General features: G+C 62.6%; 1 protein-coding gene across 1 annotated transcript in view; it reads left to right on the forward strand.

The window, feature by feature from the left end:
- Window positions 1-1845: 1845 nt before the first annotated feature.
- LOC111144263 (neurobeachin like 2) overlaps window positions 1846-20380 on the forward strand; it is a 28610-nt gene continuing 10075 nt past the window's right edge. Inside the window, 27 exon segments of the mRNA XM_022498488.1 lie at window positions 1846-1927; window positions 9362-9450; window positions 9532-9660; window positions 9767-9848; window positions 9942-10066; window positions 10232-10314; window positions 11960-12045; window positions 12142-12297; window positions 12299-12425; window positions 12585-12691; window positions 13171-13251; window positions 14626-14709; window positions 15100-15198; window positions 15678-16279; window positions 16365-16497; window positions 16577-16696; window positions 16875-17196; window positions 17410-17492; window positions 17606-17698; window positions 17936-18110; window positions 18241-18374; window positions 18721-18880; window positions 19085-19187; window positions 19346-19499; window positions 19598-19756; window positions 19920-20079; window positions 20255-20340. Coding sequence (XP_022354196.1) covers window positions 1877-1927; window positions 9362-9450; window positions 9532-9660; window positions 9767-9848; window positions 9942-10066; window positions 10232-10314; window positions 11960-12045; window positions 12142-12297; window positions 12299-12425; window positions 12585-12691; window positions 13171-13251; window positions 14626-14709; window positions 15100-15198; window positions 15678-16279; window positions 16365-16497; window positions 16577-16696; window positions 16875-17196; window positions 17410-17492; window positions 17606-17698; window positions 17936-18110; window positions 18241-18374; window positions 18721-18880; window positions 19085-19187; window positions 19346-19499; window positions 19598-19756; window positions 19920-20079; window positions 20255-20340 — 3783 coding nt within the window. The 5' untranslated portion in view covers window positions 1846-1876.

The following is a 20380-nucleotide window of genomic DNA, read 5'->3' on the forward strand; positions in this document are numbered from 1 at the left end:
AAGCCCCCCCGGAGCAGCAAAGTACTCAGAGTCAGACTACCTAACTTGGAGAAGAACAAACCCCCAAAGTGGGCCCAGTGGGCCTCCAGGAACCCCCTGAGCTTAGTTCCTGATAACTACTGAGAGTTGATTTGGCCTTGATTGCAACAGGTAGGCAAGAGTTACACTGCTCGCCAGCAGGAGCTGCCAGGGTCTTCTTTCCTGCATTAACCAGCATGTCCTGACAAGCCGGAGACCACTTTGGCTGAAGTTAAGATCTTCCTACAGGATGCCAAGTTCCCCAAAGCCACCTGGAGGCCATGTCTCCCTCCCCCAACACATACCATGACTTGTCTCCTAGCAAAGCTGTCTCCTGCTTAGGGTCTCCATTCCCGGGTTGGTAGCAGGTGGATGCCCACTCCTCCCACTTCCTTTCAGAGGCCCCTGTGCCACAAGACATCTGTCCAGCCCCTCCAAAATGACCCTCTTAACCTCACTAGCCAGGGCCTTTTGGTGCCTGTTCCCCCACATCCAGAGGGGTGAACCGTTAGAACCTGTACCAGGGTCCCAGGGAGTACCAGGTAGCAGGTGCTCAGGAAATGTCAGCTTAGAGGTAGGATGCACAGGGCAGGAAAAAAGGCCAGAGTGGAGCGGCTACCCAAGAAGAAGTCAGGAGGACAGAAAAGGATGGGAACTGGGAAAGAGTCTGTCTTCTCTTGGCCACTCAAGGTCTGGGAGAGTCCAGACTGCAGTTCTTCTACCTGAGAGTACCTTTCTGGGCTCCACAAATTTCTCCCTGACTCCAACAAAGGGCCTGACCCTTGCCCAACACCAGGTGGCCCCTCACCTCCCTGGCAGGCTGGCCAGGGGAGGGGGCAGGGAGAGGTCCCGGGGTTGATGATGGCAGTGGGCCAGCAAAGAGTCAGTCAGGCCTCCATCCCTGTCCACCCTGTCCACACTGTCCCCGGCTACCCAAATAATTCTCATTTGGCCCATCTGGGCTTCAGTTTTCCATCTGTAAAACAGAGGCATGAGACATCCTCTTGCCTTTAACCTCTTGAGGTTAAAGAAAACAAAAGATGTGAAGACCAGTGCTGGGCCCTAAAGTGGAGGATGCCTTTACGGGAGCATCTAGAAGGCTTCTTAGAAGAGGGAACCCGTGAGGATTGCTTAAATCTCCCAGGGATCTGCAGGACGGATGAAGGGCACTGCTCTCTGATGTCCCCATCCTGCTCCACAAACAGTAGAAGCAAAAACGTGGCATGTCGGTCTCCCCATTAAAGCGCTTAGAACAACACCAGGCACGTGGTAAACTCTACAAGTGGCCGCTGGTTGTTGTTACCATTTGTTGAAGGACTCTGGCCATCTGAACGCGGCCCGCAGCCCCTGCCCCCCCCCCTCCTGCCCCGGGAGACGGAGACCCCATCCTTGCACGAAGGGAGGCAATTCCAGCCCTGCGCACTGTGAGGGGGGCAAGTTTGGAATACCTGACCCCGACCCACACCCAGGAGGCTCAGATCGGCCCTTCCGGAGGCGCAGTGCAGGGCGCGCACTGCTGAAGGCGGGACTGCTGGGCGCCCTCCCGGACCGCCCTGACCTCAAGCTCCTCCTCCCTCCGGGCTCCCCGCCCTTTGCACGGTCCCGGGAGAGGCGGGGCGGTGGTAGCGGCAGCTAAGTGCAGGAAGCCGGGCGGCGGCCGGCCGCGAGGAGGAGGAGCGTGCGGACTTGGGTGGCTTAGCGCGGCGGGGGCCAGTACTACTTCCCCGAGTAGTACCGCGCCGCTCCGCCCCGGAGTGACGCCCTCCGCCCATGGGCCTGGCCGAGGGTAACCCGCGGGCGGCGCGGAGGAGGCGGCGGCGGCAGGTGGCGCGCAGCAGGGCCGGAGCCGGGCCGGGATATGGCCGCCTCGGAGCGGTTGTACGAGCTGTGGCTGCTCTACTACGCTCAGGTGAGCCCGCCCCGCGCCGCTCCCGCTGTGCCCCCAGCTCCGCGCGCCCCGCTGCGGCTGCACCTGCGCCCCCGTTCCCCGGGCCGCGTAGATGCACGCGCGCGCCGAGCGGACTCGGGTTCCGCACACACGTGTGCGCCGCCCCCGGCCCGCCGGTGCCTTCGGCGCCTCAGGCGCTTATACCTGGGGGATGACCCCCGCGGGCGTGCATCTCACAAGAGCTTCTTGGGTGGGGACCGCGCAACCTCGGTTGTGCCTGATGAGGAGAGGGTCCCAGGTCGAGACGGCCGGACACCGACCCTCTTTTACAGGTGGAGAAACTGAGGCTCGGAAAATAAATGAAAGACTTTGTTGGGTTGGGAGGGGCAGGAAGGCTTAGTTTGCATTTGGGCTTGACTCTCCTGTGCGCGCGGCCCTACTGGGTGGTCAGGGCCGAAGGGTCTGAGTGAGCTGCGGGGTGGGGTGGTTGCCAGTAGGCGGGCGTTGGGGGTGAGAGGTAGGGGGCGTCCCTACTTTGGTCCGATTTGAGTCAGCTCAAGCTACTCCGCATCAGTGCGCGGCAGTGATGAGCTCCTCCCTGACCCTGATCCTAGGAGGCCCTTACCCCGCCCCTGGGTGGATCTGGGGGTCCAGCCAGAAGAAAAGATTTGCCTTGGATGCAGGGGGAGGGGATAGGGGAGGTGAGATAGAAGGGATGTTTGAAAGGGGTGGAGGGAGGCCCTTCCCTCCTGAGCTCCCTGTCTTGTCTCAGAGACTACCTCACATGGCCTCAGAAGGTGAAGGGAATGACTCCCACCCCGGTGTCCTGCGGGAGCTGAGAGCCTGGTGTCCCCCAGACTCTGTGTCACGCACCTAGGCTCCCACTTTCCTCTGCTTTCACAGCAGGGAGGGATCTCAGGGTAATGCCCCCCTCCTCTTCATCTAGCATCGGCCTCCCTCCCTGCACCTGCCTAGATTCATGCTCCTGGCTCAGGTGTGCCCTGGGTACAATGGACTATTGTGTACCCCTGATCTCATCACTAGGGGGAAGTTCATGACCAGATCAGCTGGCCCTCTGTGAAGAGGCTGGCCGACTGTCTCCTAGGACTGCAGGCTGGATGTGGGGCCCGAGGGACCCAGAATCCAGGCCACAAGGACCATGGCTTCTTGAGTCCACTTCGGGGGTGAGAGGTCCAGGCCGCTGGCAGGAGGCAGTGGTGTGTAGGGTCCCTGTCTGGTGTGACCCAAGGCAAAAGCTCTTTACACCTGAGTCTCTATTTCTCTGTCTATAAACTTGTCCCAGCCCTGACCTCAGGGCTGGCCTAGACTCTACAGAGGGATAGCCCATCTGGCTTGTCTGGACCAGGTAACGCTCCTGGCCCCCTGGGGTCCCCTCACTCAGGCCTCTCTGTCTACATCTCCAAGGGTTGGTCCTTGTGAAGAGAAAAGATTCAGAAGGAAACCTGCATCTGGCCCTCATGCCTCTGATTGCCCCAATGGCTGTGGGCAGATTCTTGGGCCTTGGTTTTGCCACCTGTGATGGGATGAAGGGGGACATGAACCAGGTAGTGAGTCTGAGGGATGTTAATGTTAGTGCTGTGGGGGGAAGGCCATCTAGGTGTGGTCTCCCAGGACTGGACCTCCAGCGGAGTGTGGTTGCCTCCTGCTGCCCCTTCTAGGCTGCGCTCTGCAGAAGGTCAGCGCCCCCATTCCCTCAGGAGGGACTTAGCACCATTTCCGCTGAGTTACCTCTACTGCCCCAGCTCCTCCCCTCACCAGGGCAGGTCTGGGGCACGGGCTGGCTGGCTGGAGCCCTAGAACCCCGGGCAATCAGGGGGCGGCCTAGGGCCTGGCAAACAAATCCAGGATGTGAGTGTGAACCGGAAGTTTCAGCCAACCTCCCAGCGCTGCCTTCCTGCCCGCTTGGTCCTGCTCCTGCTCCCGGAACAGGTCCCCACCCCTCCATGCTGGGCTCCCAGGGAGTGGTGCCTGTGCTGCTTTGAGGCCTGCTAGGGACCTATTGTGTGTGTGTGCTTGCGTGGGAGGGCGGGGGAGGAAGGCGAGGGAAGAGACTGAACTGATAGAGGGTGTTGAGAGACCCCTGAGTTGGCCAGCCACCCAGCCAGAAGGTTCTCCCAACAACCACGCCCCTCCCCTCAGCTGAGAGAGCTGACATCAGCTGGGAAACCTGTTTTCCCAGTTGTGGGTCTAGGCCCGCCCAAGGGAGCACCCCCTTTCTGCCCTTCCGTTCTCCTCACAGACCCCAGGTTCAGACCTGCCCGTCCCCACCTCCCTCTGTGGGCCCTACTCCGCTGGGGGTCACAAGTGGGGAAGGTGGCGCCAGGTGGCTTCTGAGAGAGGAAGGAGGACCAGAGCGTTCCTGGACATCACTTAGTCTGAGCCCCTCAGGGCCCCGGTGGGGAAAGCAAGGCAGGGTCATACCAAGGTCATGGGACAAGTTGTGAGTAGAATCTGTCAGAGCTCCAACCCAGTCTTCCTCCTGTGTTCCTTTGCCCAGGAAAGGTCTAGTCCTGTGGGCAGGAAGCCTCTGGTGGGTTCTGCACCCTGGGATGGCACAAGCTGTTTCCTCTGCATGGAGCCTTCTCCCTCCTGCTTGAGCGGGCATTTGTCTCCTGTCCCCTTGACCAAGCTGGACCTCAGCACAGGTCCCCATTTCACCCTCACTGTGCTTGCTGCTTGGCAGTTTCCCTGCACCCCACACTTCGAGAGGCCCCCTGCATATCCACGGCGTGGCTGGCTGCAGGAGACCAGCCCCCCCAGCAGTGACTGGTTGTCCGGGGGCCGAGTTTGGGCCTTGTGGGCAGAGGGGATGGGAAGGCCAGGAGCAAGCACCTGGAGAGGCCAGGGGTCAGGAGTGAGAGGGAGACCTGGGTGATGGGTGGGGCTTCCCCAGGAAGGTCCAGGATGGGGGCAAGGATCAGAGGCCTGGGGCTGGCCCTTGGGCGGCATATAAAAGTTATGCAAAATAACATGCAAACGAGCAACTCCTTTGGGCTGGAGCAAAGTGTTGCTCCACAGACCCCCAGTGAAAGGGAGCGCTGTGGGGCCTGACATCTGGGGCACTCAGGGCCACAGAGGTCAGGACAGGACAGACATTCAGGTTCCAGGTGGGGAGCCCAGGCTGAACTCTTCAGTTATGCCACTGAGGACTCAGGGTCCAGAGTCAGATGGAGGTCAGGACAGAGCTGGAGTTGACCTTGCTCTGTGCACCCCGCCTTGGTCCTTCACCCTGACTGATGAGCTCTGTTGCCTCATGGAAACCTGGTCAGGCTCTCTGCTCCCTCTGGGACCTCAGCTGGGTCCTATGCCTCCCTGTGCCTCAGTTTACCCTCTCAAACCGGGAAAAGGGAAGGTAGGCTAGTCTCCTTAGGGCAACCAGGGCTCCCCCTTCCCTGCATTTATTACCAAGGCAACTGAAGGGGGCCGGACTGAGGTGATGGGGAGAATACCACAGAGCCCAGGCTTGGGGGGAGGGGCTGGTAATCCCTGGAGTTGTTATGGCAACTGGGGCGCTGATGTGGAAGTGTGGGGTCCCCATGGAAACGGGGTCGGTTACTATGGGGACCCTGAGAGGAAATTCTCGGTTTCCATAGTGATAGGACAAGGGGAAGGTTAAGCCCTGGGGGGCATTATGGAGACCAGAAGGTCTGCCCCTTGCAAGACCCTGTCCCCAGGTAATGGGGAGAGACTGGCCCAGCCACCTGGGCACTTGCACCACTGTGCCTCAGTTGCCCCTGCCTCTGGCAGAGTCCCCATCTTCTAGCTTCCTTCTTTGACTCAAGGTCCTCCAAGTCTGACCTTCAGGCATCCTGGTGTAGCCAGAAACCACCTTTGGCTTGACATTGCCATCTCCTGATGCTGAGTGGGGAGACCCCTCCCCAGGCCTGAAAGAGGTTATCCTGATCAGAACCCACCCCACTCTGTCCCATTTCTGCTTGCCTGTCTCTGGAAATGGGGTACTCACTATCACCCAGGCAATTCTGACTAGGTGGGGTCACCCACTTTGGAGCGACAATCTTCTCTCCTTACCCTGCTCCTAGCTCTAACCTGGGGACCACCCACGCCATTCTACCTGCCTGGGCCAGACACCCAGGAGACCTCGGCTCTGCCAGTGAACCAAGGTCTGCTACTTATTGGTCACTGTTGGAAGTGGGTGGGGAAAACATTAGTGTCACCCTAGAATGCCAGAGGCTTGGGAAGGCAGAGCCCCTGGATTTGGGGAGGGAGCTCTCCCTCACCTTCTCCTGTGCTGGGGGGGGGCAGTGCAGTGTGGTTGGAGAGGCTTTACCTGTGAAGCAGGTATGGAGGGATGGGTTTCAAGGAGCAGCTGCAGTGCAGAGAGATGAATGGTGAGTAACAAGCTACGGAGTCTGAGAACCACGGCTGGACTCCAGAACCCGTGCTCTCAACCACTGGTCTGAGTTGGCAGCCTGACCTCTGAAGCACCAGGCAGGGCTGGGGCTCGAGAAAGGTGCCGGCTCTGGGGAGCATTCAGGTAGAAGAAGCATGGAGGGCAAAGCGCTTGCGGACCCGTGGGTGTGGGGACAGCGAGGAATGCCCTCGGCTGAGCCATCTGGAGGGTAGGGGCTGCTGGGCAGACAGTGGTGGTGACCTGTGTGTACTGGGGCACACGGGACGCCGGGTGGTGGTTAAGGAAATTTCTGTATATTGCACCATTATGAACTCCGAGAGGAGGTGACAGGCTGGGTTCGGGGTTTGAAGCAAGGTCTGGGTGTCCCCTCAGGGTGAGCCAGGTGGAGGGGCAGCACAATGTCCAGCAGCTCGGTAGTCCCTGTCCCCTGGCAGACAGCCCCTTAGCCCCCTCCCCCCATAGTATGCTACAGCCACCTGCCTTCAGCCGTCCTGGGGTACCTCAGAGTTCTACAGAAGTGGCAGTTCCATGCACCCCCAGTGACTGTTTGGGCCTAACTAGCCCTTGGGAACCCCGCAGCCCCAGTACTGAGTGCCCTCAGGGCTGACCAGGCATAGACAGAGGCCCACTGCCCCTGGGGTCACTGACCTCCCCCTCCCCACAGCTTGCTCCCCGGACCTCCAGGGCCTGAGGAGGAGTGTGGCTGCTCCTGCCCTGCCTTCAGGAGGCCCTGGCCCCTTCATGCTGCATGGTCACCACGGCCCTGTGAGTCCCGACCCCTGCAGGCATACCTCCCAGCATGGCAGCCACAAGCCATGGGACCCAGGTCAGAGGCAGGACAGGCAGAGACCCCATCCCTCCCTAGTACCATGCTTTAGAGACCCCTCGTGCTCTCCCAGAGCCCGGAAGGCCACCTTGACCACCGCAGCCCTGAACCCAGCCCAGCCTGGACCTGCTGGACAGGCCGTGGGTGTGGTTCTGGGGACAGAAAGTCAGGGTGTGCAGAGTGTTGAGGGGCCCACCCAGGTTCTGGAAGGGTCAAACCAGGTGATGGCCATGAAGAGGCAGGGAGACTCCTGCTTAAGTACCAAACGCTCAAAGCCACGGACGGCAGTGGGGCCTAGGATAGACAGAGGCCTGGACTAGAGGATGTGACTCAAATGGAGAGGGGCGGAGAGGCTGGAGAAGCAGCTGTGATCGGACTCGGGACCTGGAATGCCAAGCTCAGTTCAGGCCTTATCCTCAGGCCAGGGTGGAGGAACATGGTCAAATCTGGGCTTTCAGGTACTCAGTAGAATGGCGGGGGGGGGGGGGGGGGCAACACGAACTTAAATTTTGGGTGAGACATGTCTATGGCTTGACTGGGGGTGGTTTGGGGATAGAAGGGGACAGATAGTGTTGGGCCAGTTTGAAGGTAGACCAGGATCTGTGGGGTCACTGAGGCAAAGGCCACGTGGTCAGCTCGGACCAGCTGGCCAGCAACCATGAGTGGCCCAGGCCTAAAACAAAGGTCTGGCTTTGTTTCAAATCTGGCACCTCCATGGCCTCAGATCTGTGACAAATGCACAAGGAAGGTGCCCAGCTGCAGGGTGAGGGCTGCTCTGCCTCGGTTTCTTGTGGACCTGGCCCAGTCTGCTGGGGTCTGACCCCTTCCCTGGAGCCCATTCAGTCCCTACCCTGAGGTCAGGAGCCTACAGGCAGCAGAGAGGAGCCAACTACCCAAGGTAGTTCTGGAAGACCTTGAGTCGAGGTGCGCAGCACCAGGGACACGGCACCTATGATGTGTCCTTACCCCTCCAGCCTTCTGCAGTCTGGTCCCTGCCCCACCCCCTGCCCCTGGGAAAGAAATGTGCCTTCTGGGCTCAGCTGGTTTGGGGGAGCTGCAGATGAGGTCAGCAGGTAGGGAAAGGGCTGGGTGGGAGAAAGAGCTCCAGACCACCACCCACTCTGTGCTTACAGGGTAGAACAGATCGGGGCTAGGCTAGGATCTGCTAGGATGTGGAGTAGAGACCAGTAGGGCCAAGCAGGGAGGCCAGGACACAGGGGAGGGGGGGCCAGGGCAAAGGTATGACTGAGTCCTCCACACTGATGGTGTTCCCTAGGCCTGAGGCTTGGCCTGGGGTCAGGGAGCTGTGGGTGCCTTGAACAAAGGGTTCTATAGCAGCAGGTGTGGGAACCCTCCCTAGACTCCAAGATGGAACCTCATGCCAGAAAAAAACAAGTCTCTGGTCCACAAGCCCCACCCTGGGCAGTGTGGCCCCGCCCCTTTGCACTCCAAGCCCCGCCCTCGGTGCTGGGCCAGGTCCCTCACCGCTTCTGTTGCAGGGCCCTGGGTGCCCCGGTGGGGCTGGCCCCCCCCACATCCCTGCGGTCTGCCGGGAGGAAGCAGCCCTCCTCCCCCACCGTGACTCTGCGCTTCCTGCCCTGGCGGGGCGGGAGGGAACGTTTCCCGTTCACACCAAAGTTTCCCTGGTGGCGGGCGCCCAAACCCGGGCTCAGCCGCTGCCCCTCTTGCCCATGGAACCAGCTTTGGGGCCTGGGGTCCAGGTAACCAGCCAGGGTGGGCATTAGGTTTCCAGGGTGAGATAGGGCATTCTGCCTGTATGTGTGGGGAATGTGCATGTGCATGGGTCCTCCTGGCCCATGGTGTGCGTGCAGCACGGTCTCCTGGAGGTGGTGGCTGCTGAGCTGGGAGAAGGCAGCCCAAGGCTTTGGATCAGGGGTGGCTGGTGGGTGGAAAGCCTTCAGCCCCAGCATCAGTGTGGGCCATGGCCCCATCCCAGGAGTGTGCACACCAAAGCCCCATGTCAGGCTTGCCTGAGTCCCCAAGGGTTAGGGAGGTGGGAGCAGAGACTGGGAGACTGGGAAAAGCAGACAGGGTCCTGGGAGAGTGGTCAATGTGCAGGACAGCCCTCTGTGGCTGACCTTCCAACTTCCTGTCCTCCCTCCTCCCCTACCCACCCCTCCCTCCATCCACCCACACTGCCCTGCCTCCAATCCCTGTCCACGGCCCCCGGTCTGCCCCCACCCCTGTTGCCCCCCACCCCCCCACCCCCCCACAGAAGGACCTGGGCTACCTGCAGCAGTGGCTGAAGGCCTTCGTGGGTGCCTTTGAGAACAGCATCTCGCTGTCCTCTCTGGAGCCACGCAGGTGAGCCTGGATCTACCTGGAGGGTGGGGACCGGCGCGGGGAGACAGTGTCTGTGGTGCCCTAGCGCCCCCCTCCCTGCAGGCCGGAGGAGGCAGGCGCCGAGGTGCCGCTGCTGCCCCTGGACGCGCTGCATGTCCTGGCCGAGCAGCTGGACGCTGGGGACCCGGAGCAAGCCCTGCTGCTGCTCAGGCTCTTCATCGTCCTCTGCAGGTGGGTCCCTGCCTCCTGCTCTGGGGAGGGTGGGCAGCCAGGAACGGGGGGGGGGCAGAGGCGAGGCTGCTGTACCCCCTGGACCTCTCTCCCCATTCCCTCCCAGGAACCTGGAGAACGTAGAGGCCGGTTGGGGCCAGGTGCTGCTGCCCCGGGTGCTGGCCTTACTGACCCGGTTGATGGCAGAGGTGAGGTGGCCTCTAGCCTGGGGTGGGGGTGGGGGGTGGTAGGCGGTATCCGGGGCCCAGCGAACCCCCTCCGCCCTCTCACCATGCCTCCAGCTGAAAGGAACCCCAGCATCACAGGAGGGCCGTGGGCTGCTGCTGGAGAATGTGGCCCTGCACGCCCTGCTTCTCTGCGAGGGCCTCTTTGACCCCTACCAGACCTGGCGGCGCCAGCACAATGGGTGAGAGCCAGCCCACCTCAGAGGACCCCCCAAGGGTGGTCTCTCTGGCCCGGGTCTGGAGGTGGGAGGGGGCCCAGGGGTAGGCTGGTGTGGGAGGATGGCCAGGGCGGGGTGCAGTGCCTGGCCTCACCCGGACCTCTGCCCATTCCCCACCCCCACCCCCAGGGAAGTCATCAGTTCCAAGGAGAAGAGCAAATACAAGTTCCCTCCAGCGGCTTTGCCCTGCGAATTCAGCGCCTTCTTCCGAGGTCAGGCCCCGCCCCTGCCCCATCGGCCCCCACCTGGCCCCACCCCCAGACCGGAGCCCCTTCCTGCAGTTCCCCATCCCAGTGGCCACAGGGGTGGGACACCCTTAGTGGTGGCAGCCAGCAGGGCTGGGAGCACCACGGAAAACTGACGAGGCCTCCAGGGGTGAGGGAGTTCAGGGCCAGAGAGGAAAGAAAGGGCAGGTCTGGGCAAAATGAGTAATTTCTTTTCCGGGCCGGAGTGAAGGCCTTCCATGAGGTGGGGGAGAGCAGTTTCCCTTCCCTCTTTCCGCCCACCTCCTGGGTCCGAGAAGCCACTTGGATCTCACTCTGATCTGGACCTTCTTAAAACTCCCTGATCTGATCCCTTTACCCCTGGAGGCTGCACCCTTGCTTTAGACAATATCTACACCAATTCTGCTTCCTGCTCCCGTGGTCCTGGACAAGCAACGCCCTGGACATCTCTGGCCACCTCTGGCCCCTGGGGACCCTCTTCTCTCCGGTCCCCTCTTTTCCTCTCTTCAGAGGGAGGCTGGCCAGGACTTTAGATGGGACAGGGCAAGATGGCTGTGAACTGGGGCAGGCCAGGCTTGGTGAGGCGGTGGCCTGTTAGCACAGAGGTGTGGAAGTGTCACTGGGGTGTGCCATGTTGCTGTAGGCCTGGGGTCTGGAGCAGGGGCCACGGCTCCAAGAGGGGAGACACGCCCCCCCCCACACCCCGGGAGCTCCTGCCTCCGTTCTCCCACAACCTGAGTGCTCTTCGCAGAACAGCCTGGATTTTGTTCCTCCTGCCGTCAGTCCCTCATCGGTGGCCTGGCATCTCAGGATCCCATCCTGCTCCCACACAGCCTCCCTTTCCAGTCCCACTCGCCCTCTGCACCCTGTCCTCTCCCTCCCGAAATGCGCTATTATTCCATGACTTTCCCTACTGCTTCCTGTTCCTTCCCAGACCACCTGCATTCTTAGGCTTCAGCTCAGATGCCCTCTGCCCAAGGAGCTGTCCCCCCCCATCCCACCCAAATCTAGTGAGCCCTGCTCTTACCCCCATCCCCCACCATACACACCACTCATGTGACCCAGGGCTGGTCCCTTCTTCTCTCTGAGTTTCAGTCTGTGGCCTGGCATCCTGTCCAGCTTGGCTGGAGCAGAGCCAGGTGGGCCTCCCACATGGGAGACTGTGAAAGCCCCTAGAAGTCCCCAGCGGGGGCATGGGTGGGGTGGGGGGGGCATCTGTACGGTAGATACAGCGAGGTCCCCAGAGCAGGTCACAGGAAGCTCCAACCGTTGCAGGGTAGCAGGAGCAGCTTTGTATCTGAGAAGCTCAACTCTGGGTTGCCGTGGGGAAGTGGGGTGGGCGTGTGTGTTGCCTACCTTGGGGTCCCCGCTTTGGAGGTTAAGGATCTGAGGGAGCGGCTAGGATTTCAGGGCAGGACCACAGGCCTTCAAGCTCTCCAAAGAAGGGCCGTGTCTTCCCTAGACCTCCCTAGCAGAGAGCCATGACATTTTAGACCCCCAAGGACAGTACAGGGTCTTTTCCCCTCACACGGGACATCCCAGCCCTCTCCCCCGACCCCAGGGCACCTCCCTCTTGGGTAGTCCCCCGCAAGCTTGATGACATCGTCCTGTCCTGCCCACCCACCCTATCCAGAGAGCCTGCAGGGGGCAGACGGCTTGCCCCCCATGCTGCTGCTTCGCCTCGTCCACCTGTTCGGGGCTGCCCTTGCAGGAGGGAAGGTAAGCCTGGAGGAGCCTGCAGACCAGAGGGCGGCCACCTCAGGGGCTCTGCTGCTCAAGCCCCTTGACCATTGCCGTCTCTGCCCACACCTGCAGGAGAACGGGCAGATGGCCGTGAGCGCTGGCTCCGTGCAGGGCCTGTTGGGTGTGGTGCGGGGCTGGGACCATGGGCCGGCGCAGGACCCCCGCCTGGTGCCCCTGGCGCTGGAGGCGCTCGTGGGGGCCGTACATGTCTTGCATGCCAGCCGCACGCCCCCCCCGTGGGCCAGAGCTCCGCACCCTGCTTGAGGGCTACTTCTGCATCCTTAATGCCGACTGGCCAGCGGGCCCAAGCCCAGGCCCCGAAGAGGCCCTTGTCGACCTACGGGTCAGCATGCTCGGTGGGTATGGGCCCCCAGGCTCCTGGGGAGGTGGCTCGGCCGGGGAAGGTCCACGCGCTGATGGAAGGCAGGACCGGGCAGCGTGGGAAGAAGGCGAGAGGCTGAGCGGGTGGGGTCGCTGACGGGATGGAGCGGGGCTGACCCGAGACCCATCCGCAGACGCCATCCCCCGGATGCTGGCGTGCGAGGACCGGCCAGTGCTGCAGGCCACCTTCCTGAGCAACAATTGCTTTGAACACCTTATTCGCCTCATCCAGAACAGCAAGGTGGGCGGGGCCCAGAGGCTGGGGAATCCCTCATGGGGGCTGCTAGGTGAGCCTGGGCTGGACTGGGCTGGGGCGGTCTGTGGCGAGCAGGGTGGCTTAAGGCTTGGGACGGCTCTGCACCCCATAGGAGGAGGGATGTGGCAGAAGGACAGAAGCTGCCCTGGCCCCTTGTCCCCCTTTCTCCAGCCCCAAGGCCAGGGGCAGGAGGAGGGCCTGCTGTTTTAGATATAGTCCCTGCTCCTGCCCACTTACCTGCCCTGCCCTCAGACCCAGGTCTGTTCTGAGCATGGGCAGCTCTCGGATCCCTGACTTCCTCAGTGCCTAGTGGGGCTCTCTGCTTGGGTGTCAGGGCACACATAGCCTTCCCACAGGGCAGAACCCTGGCAGCTGCCCCTGGTCCCGCTCTAACCCCCCTCCCCCCATCTTCCTCCTCTTCTCTCTCTGCCTCCTCCACCTTGTGCCCTCCCCCTTCCCCACAGCTGTACCTGCAGGCCCGGGCGCCCCCTGAGGGGGACAGTGACCTGGCTACCCGGTTACTGACCGAGCCCGATGTCCAGAAGGTACCACCTTGGGGCTGACCTGCTCAGGCACTCACCTCCTTGGGCACCCACCCCCTGCGGCTCCCTCTTTGAGCCCTTCCTGCCTGTGCAGGGGGAACGAGCAGATATGTGTAAGGCCTGCGGTGGCCTAGTAATGGGGCTTGATCCCCCATGCTCTTTCACCCAATTTCCAGACGCTTATTCATGGGAATGGGCAAGAGTGATCTGTGCCCTACCCAGTATTAGTATTGGGAGCTAGGGTTTGGCTTTACCAAGCTGGAAGGAACCTTCGAAACTCAACCACCTACCCACCCCTCATTCCCACAAGGGGAAACTGAAGCCCAGATACTAAGGGACACGACTGTGACAGAAAAGGAGGTTCCCACACATGGGCCCACTTCTTTCCATGGATCCTTGTGCCGGCCTTAAGCAGGTCACTGGGAGTCCCTCATCCCCTTATGATGTCTCCCTGCCTCACCTTGCACGGGAGCTGGAAGAGGCAGCAAAGCTGTCAGGGGCTCGCGTGGAGAACCCTCTCCCCGGAGCCTTACTGCCTGGGCCCCAACCCTGAGGGGCCCCTGCCTTTGTCCTCATGAGGCAGCCCCTGTGGCTGTTGCTTTAACCTGTTTTCTGAGAGCGTGCATATCTACTTTTCCACAAAGCAGACAAGGCGGGTGAGACCCCTCGTTTTTACAGATAGGAAGCTGAGGCCTGGGGAGGGGAAGGAGGTTGTGTGAGGTCGCTGGGGGAGTCAGGCCCCATGGAGCCAGGGTACAGCCTAGCAGTCTGGCAGCTGTGGACACATTCTCTAAGCCCATTCCCAGGGGTGGGGCAGGGCAAGTGAATGGCTTGTTTCCAGCTATCAGGTTCAGCCAGGGTGAGCCTTAGTACTCTCACCTGCATCTAGGGGCAAGGGGGAGGGTAGGACTCAAAGGTCTCGAAGGTTCTTCTGGTTCTAACCTCCTGTGATTGGTTGTCCCTCGATTTCCCACCCCCTGTCAATCATCATGGGTGATGGAGCACTTGCCTGCATGTGTGTGTCTAGCTTGGGTGGGGATGGGCGGGGACTGAGGCCTGTAAGCAGTGAGCGACAGAAGGGGTAAGGCGAGAGGGTCCCCTGTTGATCTGTCACAGTGAGGGTCTTGGTTTCTTCCCTGGCCTCTTTGTCAAAGGGGGTCTGGCCAAGCTACTCAGAGAGGGCCCTAGGGTCAGGGTGAGGGTCACAGTAGCATGGGCAAGGAGTAGAAGGCCCGGTACCCCACTCCCAAGGCTTCCAGCCAACTCAGCAACACGCCTTGGGGCACCTGCTCCTGGCCCTACACCAGGAGCAGGGGGCTGCCAGCTGTGACACATTGGCACCCCTGCTGCTGACTCCCCACCCCACCCCACCCCAAGGTTCTGGACCAGGACACAGACGCCATCGTAGTACATGTGGTCCGAGTGCTGACCGCCATCATGAGCGGCTCCCCATCAGCCAAGGTGAGGACATTACAGTTTGGCTACCAGAGGGGTGTGGGGTGGGGGTTAAACTGACTGCATGCCCCCAGACGGCTCTGGCTGGTGGCCATTAGAGCAACGGAGCTGAGGGGGCAGGCGTCTTGCCCTGTGGGGTACAGGTCAGAGCTGGCAGCTGGGTCTCCGGGGTCAGGGCTGGACTGGGGAGGATACTTGGGGGCTGACCACCATCTACAGCCTTCCAAGGGGACCCTTACCCCCGCAGCCATCCGTGGGCCCTTGCCCTCACCAGCACTGCGACCCGGAGGCAGAGCCAGGTGGGGGAGCCCTGAAAGATGCTCCTTCTTCTGGGATTTCCATGGGGTGTGGGTTTGCCCTGGGAGCCCACATATGTGCTCCCTTCCTCCTGCCCAGGAGGTGTTTAAGGAGCGCATCGGCTACCCACACCTGCTCGAGGTTCTGCAGAGCCACGGCCCCCCCACCTGCAGGCTGCTGCAGGAGCTCCTCAACATGGTGAGGTCCAAGGCGTGGGCTTGGGGTCCCAGGGGTGGTCAGGACCGAGTCAGGCTTCCTGTGGAGAGTGAGCCCTCCACCTTGGGGGCTCTGTTGGCCATGGGTGTTACATAGTGGGACCCATGGCCCGACCAAGGTATCCGTGTCCCTGGGATGAAGATCCAGTGCAGGGGAGCGAGACCGCGCCCCCTTGCCCCAGATCATCCCAGAACATGCCGTTGGGGTTGAGGCCACCCCAGACCCAAAGCCAGGGCTCAGGGGGTTAACGGTGCCAGAGGCCTGGTGTAAATAGTGCCGCATGCCCACCCGCCTCCGTCTCCCCCGAGCTGCAACCTGCATGAGCAGGACGGGGTGGCACGCATTGCCCTCCAGCACTGGAGGCCGACACCCTGAGCCACGGAAGTCCCGTGGCCAGCAGGGTGGCCCTTCCCGTCACCTACCAGCTGCCCCAGGAACCATCCCGTGCTCTCCACCCCCAGGCTGTGGAAGGTGACCACAGTGGATGTCCGCCGCCACCCATCGTCAATGAGCAGCCCGTGCTTCTGCTGATGCAGTGGCTGCCCACCCTGCCCACGGTGGAGCTGCGGCTCTTCCTCGCGCAGCACCTCCGGTGGCTCTGTGACAGCTGCCCTGCCAGCCGGGCCACGTGTGTGCAGGCTGGTCTGGTGGGCCACCTGCTGGAGACACTGGCCGCCGGGGTCGCCTTGGGGGCCCACTGCCAAGAGCAGCTTTTGGCGCTGCTGCAAGCCTTGGGCCGAGTGTCCCTGAGGCCCTTGGAGCTGCGCCGTCTGCTGCGCCCGCCACCGGCGCTGGACTCAGAGCCCAGCGGGACAGAGGCTGGGAAGGCCAGACACGCGGGGGCCATCATCCGTGCATTGTCAGGCATGGCCCGGCGCCAGGGCCCCGCGAGAGCCCTGCACTACTTTGACCTCACGCCCAGCATGGCGGGGATTATGGTGCCCCCCGTGCAGCGCTGGCCGGGACCCAGCTTCACCTTCCATGCCTGGCTCTGTCTGCACCCCACGGCTGCGGCCCCTGCCCCAGCCCCCTCCCGGCCACTCCAGCGAAAGCAGCTATATAGGTGGGTGATGGCTAGGGAGCGGGGTGCAGTGCCGTAGGGCCGAGCAGGAAAGCCACAGGCGTAACTGGTGCCGCCTGTCCCCCAGCTTCTTCACCAGCAGTGGCTCAGGGTTCGAGGCCTTCTTCACGGCGGCTGGGACGCTGGTGGTGGCCGTGTGCACCCGGAAGGAGTACTTGACCATGAGCTTGCCTGAAGTGTCCTTTGCCGACTCCGCCTGGGTGAGCCTCTCTGCTCTGATGGCATGGGTGGGGGGTGGAGACCCCAAGCACCAGCCTGATGCTGAGGCTTCTGTTCCAGCACTGTGTGGCCATTGTCCATGTGCCTGGGCGCCGGCCCTTCAGCCAGAACCTGGTCCATGTCTACAAAGATGGCCAGCTGGTCCAGACGGCAGCCCTTCGCTGCCCCTCCCTCAGTGAGGTATGCCAGGCAGGGTTTGGGGAGGCCTGGGGTAGCCGGGGCATCTTGGACGTGGTGGGGCCTCAGACTCCGGCCTCTGGGGTCCGTGTGGCCACAGGGGTCCGTGTGAGGAACTGGATGCAGGCGGAACCCCAGGCTTCGCTGTGATCTGACCACTTGCCCAACCCCGGCCCCGCAGCCTTTCTCCTCCTGCTGTATTGGCTCCGCTGGGCACCGCACGACGACCACCACCACGGGGCTGCCTACGCCACCAGTCCCCACGGCCCTGGCTCCCCCTCACCCCTCCCTCTCCCGCTCACAGTCGGTCCCGGCCACTGCAGGGCTTGGCTGGGGGTCCGGGCTGGTGACCCCGTTGCAGGAGGGCAGCATCAGCTCCACCCTTGCAGGCACACAGGACACCCGGTGGGGCAGCCCTACGTCCCTGGAGGGTGAGCTGGGGGCCGTGGCCATCTTCCATGAAGCCCTGCCTGCGTCGGCCCTGCGGGCCCTGTTCACCTTAGGTATGCAGCACCACCCCCCACCACCCCCCTGCGCCCTGCCCCTGGCCCAGCTCCTACCTGGGGGGTGGGGGTTCCTACAGGGTCCAGGCTGGAAACTAGGGGTCCAGGAGGGAGAAGGCGTTCCTGGGGGTGTATGTCCTCTGACATGGCAGGCTCTGGATGGGGTTGGGTGAGACACCCAGCCAGGTCTGAAGCCCCCTGGCCACCCCCCAGGGCCCAAGGAGATGGCACCCTTCAAGCCCGAGGGTGAGCTGCACGAGCTTAGCACCAAGCTGCTCCTCCATTACTCACCTCAGGTATTGGGTGGGGGGCGGTTGGCTCAGCCCTGCTACCTTCCCCTGCCCCCCCAACTCCTGTGCCACCTCCTCTTCTAACTGACCCTGCCTCCCCGCCCACCCCCCGCCCCCAGGCCTGTAGGAACAACATCTGCCTGGACCTGTCCCCTGGTCATGGGCTGGATGGCCGCCTGACGGGCCACAGGGTGGAGACCTGGGATGTGAAGGTGCGTGTGCACCTGTGCACGGGCCAGGGGTGCCGGGGGCACTAGCATGGGCATGGGCACGCGTGTGTGCAGGGTGGGCTGGGGAGCCACACTGTGCCCTGCAAGGTCGTTAGGGGAGGTCCGCTCAAGAGAACCAGAGTCCCCTGGACCCAGCTTCCCAGAGTGGAAGATCATCTGGGTCGGAGTGAGGTGGGAAGTGGCTGGGAGCTGCCTTCCCACAGCCAGCCCTTCCCCTAGGATGTGGTGACTTGTGTGGGAGGCATGGCTGCCCTGCTGCCCCTGCTGGAGCGAGTGGCCTCCCAGCCCCAGGAGGCCGAGGCAGGTCCAGCTGAGACACATGACCTCGTGGGGCCTGAGCTGACCTCCGCCCACAACACCCAGGGCCTGCTTCTCCCACTGGGCAAGTCCTCAGGTAAAGTGGCCCTGGCGCCTGGGTTAGGGCGGTGAGGGACTCTGGGCGTGATAAGGAGGCTGGAGTGCCTGTGGCCTCTGCTGCTGGCAGATCCTTGACACACCTTTGTCCCCCTCCTGGTGGCCGGTAGAGGTGCGCATGGAGAGGAACGCCGTGGCCGCCTTCCTGCTGATGCTGCGGAACTTCCTGCAGGGCCATGCAGGGAACCAGGAGAGCCTGGTGCAGTGCCAGGGGCCGGCCATCATTGGAGCCCTCCTGCGCAAGGTGGGACGGAGGACGGGGGTGCGGCTGGCCCTGTCTGGCAGAGGGGACTAGGAAGGGGAACCTGATGTTGTTGGGGAGAGCCTCCTGGTGGAGTGGCTGGCATCTGAGCAGGGCCTCGCCAAGCTTGGCAGGGTTTGGCCAAAGAAGTACCAGCACCCCACTGGGGCAAGGAACCCACCCAGCAGGCTGGGGAGCTTGCCCCTCGGAGGCAGTGGGGAGCCACGAAAAGGCTTGGAGCAGGCAGGATGCTCCTGTCTGTCTGCCTGTGCGGGGCAGGGTGGATGCTGGGGGGCTCAGCAGCACCCATCCCGGGCCTGCTGCCTCACATTGCCTCTTTCCACTCCAGGTCCCCAGCTGGGCCATGGACATGAACGTGCTCATGTCTGCGCAGCTGCTGATGGAGCAGGTGGCTGCAGAGGGCGGCGGGCCCCTCCTCTACCTGCTCTACCAGCATGTGCTCTTCCACTTCCACCTCTGGAGCCCCAGTGACTTTGCTGTGCGCCTGGGTGGGTGTGGGGACTTAGATGGGGGGATGCCAGTGGGCACAGTGAGGGCAGAGGTTCCGAGAAGTTAGAACCCCGCTTTGGGCCATCTGAGGGAACAGCTTGACCCTGGGGGATGTGGCAGGGACATGGCCCTGTCCTGGAGGGACAGCAGAAGGGGCCCAGCTCAGGCGGGGGGGCCTGAGTCCTCCGATGACGCCCGTTCAGGCCACATCCAGTACATGTCCAGCATCGTCCGGGAACACAGACAGAAGCTACGGAAGAAGTACGGGGTCCAGTTCATCCTGGACGCGTTGCGCACCCATTACAGGTGAGGCTGGTGGGGGCGGACAGGCTGTGGGCCTGACACAGCAGCCTCTGGCCCTGGGGATGGGGTTCGGTCCCCCCAGCTCACCTGCCTGCTCTCTCCCCTCTGTTCCCCTGCTTTCTCCTGGCCCTGGGTGGCTGCGCCTGTCGGTACCGGCCCAGCCCGCCGCGGGAGCTCCCCCTAGTGGCCGACGACGTGCGCACAGTGCAGACTTTGCTCCTGGGTCTGGTGCGGGAGTTCCTGGTTCGGAGCTCCGCGGCGGAGGACATACAGGTGGTGCTTAGCTTTCTGGTGGCCTCCGCTGATGATGGTCAGGTAGGCTGGAGGCTGGGGGGGAAGGGCTTGGGTGCGGGGTGGGGTGTGGACCGTGTCAAGGGGAGTGGCCCGCCCACAAGGAGACTTTGGATCCCCAGGTTGTGGGAGCCCTGGACCTGTTCCTGGCGCTGCTGCAGGGCTCGCCAGCACAGGAGTCTCTGGCCGTCTTCCTTGTGGAGCCGGGGAACCTTGAGGTGCTGCTGGCTCTGCTGGTCCGGCCGAGGTCACTGCCCCTGGTGCCTGACCGAGTCTGCAAGGTACACCCAGCCTGCCCCTTGTGTTCCATTTGCCGTGGCCCCTGCCTAAGGGCCAGGGAGGTAGAACAGGTCCCTTGGAGCCACAGACCTGCGTGGTGACTTCCCCTGCTCCAGTCACTCCTTCCCCATGAGGACAACCCTCTATGTCACCCCCCACCCCCAGATCCTGCGAAAACTGCAGCAGAATGAGCGCTTACCTGAGCGGAGCCGCCAGCGCCTCCGGCTACGAGAGTACGGTCTGCAGGGCCTCGTCGCCTGCCTGCCAGAGGGGGCTGCTTCCCCCCAGCTCTGCCAGGGCCTCTACAAGCTATTCCTGGGGGCAGGTACCACCCGGGTAGGGCCAGGAGGCAGGCCAGGTGGAAGGGCGAGACGGGGCCAGGAAATAGGGCAGGTGGATAGAGGGAGGGCATGGGCACAGGGGCTGAGGCTGGGCCAGAGGGGAAGCGAGGTCCGCCGCCTATGCTCAGTCCCTCAGGGCCTCTCTGGCCATCCTTCCAGATTGCCTGAATCTCTCAGATCTGTTGGCTGTGGTACAGCTGTCCCTCCAGGCTGACCTCAGCGTCCGCCTGGACATTTGTCGCCAGGTGAGTATGGGGGGAGACAGCTTGAGGAGGATGGGGATTC

The sequence above is a fragment of the Enhydra lutris genome, unplaced genomic scaffold, assembly GCF_002288905.1.
Source record: "Enhydra lutris kenyoni isolate GAN:26980312 unplaced genomic scaffold, ASM228890v2 scaffoldscaffold10, whole genome shotgun sequence".
Classification (NCBI taxonomy): Eukaryota; Metazoa; Chordata; class Mammalia; order Carnivora; family Mustelidae; genus Enhydra; species Enhydra lutris.